The sequence below is a fragment of the Mytilus galloprovincialis genome, chromosome 6 (assembly GCF_965363235.1).
Source record: "Mytilus galloprovincialis chromosome 6, xbMytGall1.hap1.1, whole genome shotgun sequence".
In the NCBI taxonomy this organism is placed as follows: domain Eukaryota; kingdom Metazoa; phylum Mollusca; class Bivalvia; order Mytilida; family Mytilidae; genus Mytilus; species Mytilus galloprovincialis.
In genome coordinates this window covers 70,280,567-70,286,566 of record NC_134843.1, presented here as the reverse complement: position 1 = coordinate 70,286,566, position 6,000 = coordinate 70,280,567, and the positions used below count along the sequence as shown (strand labels likewise).

The 6,000-nt window shown below is 31.3% G+C and overlaps 1 protein-coding gene across 3 annotated transcripts; it reads right to left on the bottom strand.

The window, feature by feature from the left end:
- Nucleotides 1-5,391, bottom strand: LOC143080209 (uncharacterized). 3 transcript variants are annotated; one of them, XM_076255931.1, is made up of 6 exons: nt 5,294-5,391; nt 4,610-4,692; nt 4,109-4,246; nt 3,397-3,537; nt 1,394-1,511; nt 1-874 (listed from the first exon to the last, which is right to left on the bottom strand). In XM_076255931.1, the coding sequence occupies exons 2-6, from the start codon at nt 4,659-4,661 to the stop codon at nt 652-654; spliced, it is 672 nt and encodes a 223-aa protein (XP_076112046.1). In that variant the 5' UTR covers nt 4,662-4,692; nt 5,294-5,391; the 3' UTR covers nt 1-651. The 3 variants fall into 3 exon arrangements, with proteins under 3 accessions (XP_076112046.1, XP_076112048.1, XP_076112047.1); XM_076255933.1 differs by having other exon boundaries at nt 5,218-5,301; XM_076255932.1 differs by lacking the exon at nt 5,294-5,391 and adding an exon at nt 5,140-5,254.
- Between the last annotated feature and the right edge of the window lie 609 nt (nt 5,392-6,000).

The window sequence follows — 6,000 nt, the reverse complement described above, 5'->3', positions numbered from 1 at the left end:
TTTATGTTTTTGATAATCATCATTTATTGATATCAAAGACAAAAAGCAGAATATGTGCACTGTACTAGTATTCACAAAATTATCGTTTAAATAAATCAAAATGAATAAGTACACAAATTGATAACACAAATCAATAGCTTGATCATAAACATGAGTTAACATAACTGTTTTTTTGTGTACACATTATAAAGATATATTATGCTGTACTGTCCTTTTTAAGGTATAATTTATTTGTTTTTACCAAAAAGAAGGGAAAAAAGCAATACATCAGATAGCTCCGTTAAACATAAAAGACATAAAAGTTGAAGTATAAAATAAAAGATAAATATGAGAAAACATTTAATGGGATAATACACACAGAATAAAGTGTAGTTGTACGGCTGTAATCGTTCTCTTGATTTGAAATACTCTTGATTTGAAATACGTGACAACAAAATAAAATTGAATAGTGTAGAAGTTAAGACAAAACATTTGCTGCATGACTTTAATACACATGAACTTTTTAAATAAGCAAAGCAGTGTAGGTTAGTTTAACTATGGAACTCGCTTTTTTTTTTTAATTTTTAAAACACGACAAAAATGAAAAATAAAGAACCCAAAAGTTAGGAGAAATAATAAATTCTGTGAGAAATAAATTTATGCTGCATGAGTTTATGAATAATAGCAGTAATACACAATTATATTCCTGCCAGTCGCTATAGATGGATAGTTTCCAGACCAGCTGTTTTTGTTATCTTTATCTTCGTCATCAGTCTTTATATATTCACCGCGGACATTCATTCCTTTCACTCTCTGACAAGCACTTGATTTTCTCACAAGATAGAATGGCTTAGATGTGGGAAGTTCTATTGGAGTATTAGATGATCCATCAGTTCTAAAAAATTAAAATGCAGATCAATATGACAATAAAATGTCTATATTTATTTGAATACAAGTATATACATATATACATTTTGTATTTGACTAATTATTAGTAAACTTTTAGCTTCATTGAAAAATTTTAAGTAAGTCTTTAGCTTAAGTTATCTCTTAACTTCGTTGACATAATGTAAGTAAACTCTTTATAGCTTGTTATTCGGTATGAGCCAGAGCTCCGTATTGAAGAGCTATAATGGTTTACTTTTATAAATTGCTATTTGGATGGAGAGTTGTCTCATTGGCACTCATACCACATCTTCCTATATCTATTTGAGCTTTATTGATTAATTATAAGTAATCTTCTAGCTTCATTGACACATTTTAAGTGTACTTTTTGCTTCAATGACTTATAATCAGTTATGTTTGGTTTCATTGACTGATTATAAGTCAACGTTTAGCTTCATGAAACCAATCAAAGTTAACTTTAAACCTCGTTGACTTAAATGATATGATCATCACATTCTAGATATGTTACCTGCAACAGTATTGTATCAATGTATTTCTGCCATATTCTCCATCAGGCAAAGTTCCACCAAAAGCATTTTCATTATTAGAATCTTCGTCATCCCAATGAACATGTCCGTTTGCAAATCCTAAATATTATCAAAAATATTAAAATTGTTATTGCATAAATCCCAAGTTATAAGCACTTTTCGTGAACATTGAATGATGTCACCGTGTGACTGACCTTTAACAGTTAGCAAAACCCATACTGTATATAGTAAGTTATACATGTGTAAGAAATGAAGATTGTAAACCAATTCATACTAGAGAAGTAATTGGGGATTTTTGTCCTAAGTGCCCTTCAACTTCGCATTTTATTAAGCCTTTTAAAATTTTTGTTTAGATTCGAGCGTCACTGATGAGTCTTTTGTAAACGAAACGCGCGTTTGGCGCAAATTTTAAATTTCAATCCTGGCATCTATGATGAGTTTATGTACAAACCAATAAACCAATAAACGAACACAAATATAATACACACCAACAAACGACAACCACTGCATTTCAGGCTCCTGACTTTGGACAAGCACATATAGAATGCGACAGGTACATGTTTGTTTGCGTCAAACCCTTTCCCTAACCTGAACAGTGGTGTAACAGAACAGCATATAAACTTACTACCAGTTGAAAATGAACTAAATGATTAGATCGATATAAAGAACACAAAAAAAAAAAAGACATAAAGTACAAATTTGAGAGCACTCATAGTAAATGAGAGCTAGTTTAAAGGCACGTTTTAGATTGGGATTTACCATTTACGCCGTCTGGTCTTTTAAGTACTGAGCGTGGCTATTCCCGTATATGACTGTTTTGTTGAGTGTAAATAAACTCATCATAGATACCAGGACCAAATTTTGTATATAACTCACATTGCTATTAGACGTGTCTCGGCATTTGTACACAAGACATTCAAATACTTAGTTACGTTTTGTAATTCTGGTTTGATATTGTTTTTTGTCTTATCGTTTGTGGTTTTTGTTCTATTTGTATTATTTTATAGGTAGGTAGGAGAAAAGATAATTAATCATCGATTTAATTTGTATGATTTTAGTTCCTAGTTACTCTATGCATAGGATTTATTGGTTTTACACAGTTTGATTTAGATGAAAAACCGCCGTGAACTTATATACAAATCATTACAACATTACTAACACAATAATATATCAACATTATTGCAGTGGTTAAAAAATACATCAAATATCACCCTTACAAACTTAATCTCAAATCTATATTCCATTTTTAGAAATTCAACTGTGACGGCACGGTTTGTGGCGTTTATACATTCGTGTGGCACATAATTGATAATTCTATGGCGTTGTATTTGTGTTCTGTTGTAGATTTATTTATAAGTGTTTGTTGTAATTCTATAGTTTACCTGTTAAAGTGAAGTACATGTATTAAGTTATTTATTTATGTATTTCTGTACGGGACATTTTAAATGTGGGTTGATCCCACTTTTATGACAAAGTTTATTATACCGTTAAAATGACAACATTATATGACAGGATTGCAATACAATTAAATGCAAGAACTCTAAGGAACAGATTTCCAAATAACCAGGGACGCTTTAACTATTGACAATTCTTGCTGGTTCACTATTGTTAACAATAATTGTAAATATTTCATTATTCAGCACTGATTTTATTTTTGATGGCAATTTGTTTCAATTTTTCTTTTTTTATATTTTCTGCTGACATCTTTACCGAAAATAAATGTACATGTATTTGTACTAAAATTACATCTAAGATAGAATTGCGCCGAATAGAATTTTTGGGATTTGAATGACATGGTCTTACTTTTTTTAAATGGAAACTAGAATAATGCTTATCATTTATAAACTTTGTAGCTTAATAATGCCGTGATACTGTGGATCTTGTTTCATTCGAAACGGCAACATTTCTGAGTTAAAACGTTTTGAGTGAATTTCAATAGAAAGAATTCTCTCCGTATCCCCCTGTCCCATACAGACAGACAAACCTTTGGGACACTTTCCTCCCTTCCTTAAGATGCAATAAGTTCCTTTTGGCCAGTGCACTATTTTCCATGTGGTCCAATCTGTAACCTTCTCCTCTCTTATCTTTGAACAGTAATTTGTTCTTGTGTTCCTACCAAAACTTCCTAAAATGATCATTAGAAAAAAGAGAAATAATAACTAAACATTTAGCTTGTTGGAAAATTGTTTATGATATTATTTTATTCCTACGACGTTGTTTTACAGCACTTGCAATCTGTAAATTAGACTTAAAATGTAGGTTATATAAGTGATGGAAGTCAACTCAAATTAAAAGAGTTGAGAACACTTTCAGTGATTATATCAATTTTTTGGCACTTCATGCCTATTTCGACAAAACATGTCTCCTCATGATGCACGAGGCCGAAACAATTAACATTCAAAACTTATTCAGGTAAGGATGAGCTGATAAAACAGAAAAGGACAAAAAGTATTGCAAAAAGCGGGAAAGGAATATAAGTGTTGCATTACTTTATTTCATTCGTGCGTCACTTATGACTCCAGCGTACAAAATTTAAATTCTGGTATATATAATTAGTTTTAAGTAAGAAAGACATGCAAGGAATAGATATTTGGACGTAAAGTAAAACCATTCATAATTACCATGTTTAATAATCAAGTAATGCTTCATACTTTAATTTCATGAATATTATTTCTAGTAAATCAATAAACAATTACCAGAAAAATGGTGACCACTGGACAATGCGTTTTTGTTATCGCCATCTTCGTTGTCCTGATGTCGCCATCCTTCGGCCCATCCGGGTGGACAGCCTGAGTTAGGCTTTACTAAAGTATATTTACCCTGTGGCCACGATGCTACAAGAAACATTAAATTATGCGGTATATTATTAAGTACGAAACTATATATAATCATTCATTCATAATGAACAGCATATCATATACAAAATGTGTTTCAATATTTATGTGGTATTGTAAACCAATTAACCATTCTGTATAAAACAAACATTAATTTCTTTGTATATGCATTCTGTTTGTTGAAAAACAATCTATTTGATAATAACCAGACAACAACGTTTAAATGAAACATAATGCAAATTGCCAAACAACTCCCGCTTCCTGTATTTTTTTATCTAAAATGTGTGAAAGGTAACGACCCACAACACATAGCTTTATTATAAAAATATTGATTTTAAAAACCTTAAATTAAAGCTCACTTACCTGCATGAACACAAGCAACCACGAGGAACAATGCCAAGACAGTCTGCATCATTGTATACTGTCACTTCTGGTAAGATCGAATGCTTTAAAATATAAAGATACGATTTTTCGAAATACGAAATAAAACACTCAAATGATATAATTTATGCTTGTTTCATACCGGATAGACATGGACCTTACTGCCTACGGTGCATATCTTGGAATTTCTTAAAAAACTTGAAATAAAACCGGTATTCATTGTAACGAAAGCTGCTTCAGCAACAGTATTTGCATGACCCCATGATGTTGATAGTGAAAGCGGTAGATTATAAGCAATCTGTTAACTCAGTCTGATGAAACATACCATGATTTTAATGTCAGATCTTACAAAAAGCTCATGAACATGAAAACTACAGAAGCGTGTCAAATTTGTATCAGATGTTTTGATATTGCGTTGAAGACAGATGAACAAAAGTCTAGGGCTAACACATCGCATAAACAAAAATAACAAATTAAATGATAAAATGGAATATTTTCGTTTTTTTTTTTACCTTTTCCTTGTGGGAAGAACAATGCAATACCCACAAGAAGACTCGTTTTTAAGACCTAAGCTTTAACTATGTAAATACCAATATATGTAAACAGTTTTCAAAGTCTAAACATGCTAAAGTGAGAAAAAAAAAATAGCAATTAAGTTTGACTCACCCTAAAACACTTCTCTGCTTAATAGTTGATGAATTGATTTATACAACGCTGTCGTCCAATCATTTTCCCTTACACTTGCGCGCACAACGTTGTCAATACTAATAAAGGATGAATGATAAACCAAATACATTTAAAAACAAGTGATAATGTACTAATATAAAATAAATGATTTACAATCACATACACATACTCACTCCCAAAAACAAAAAATGCAGCACTATTGTTCACAATTATAACATGGTGGACAATTACTTGAAAACTGTTCATCATTACCCATAACTCGGATGGAACTAATGGATAATATGAATTAGGTCCACAACATATAAAGATAGTTCATACAATACTTTAGTTGGACCACATATCGAGTATAAGTCTGCAGTATGGGACCCATACAAAAAATGCCACATTATCAATCGAAATGGTGCAGCAAAGCACATCACGTTTGCAGATTGTCCTAAGACACAGTTATCGTCCTTTGGTTTTTGTTGTCCCTAGTGTGAACAGTGTTTAATTTGATTTTTTTTAACACTTTCCCAATTTATTTCTTGATATTTAATGCATGATATATTAAGTAGGGGAATGAAATAACATGTGAAAAAACATTGGGTGCTGATCTTTATGTTAAGTAGTGATTTTGTCCAGTTAAAAACGGTAAAAAAAACGTCTGAAGCTGTTAAACTGAAATTAAGACCCCCTTAACACATCTT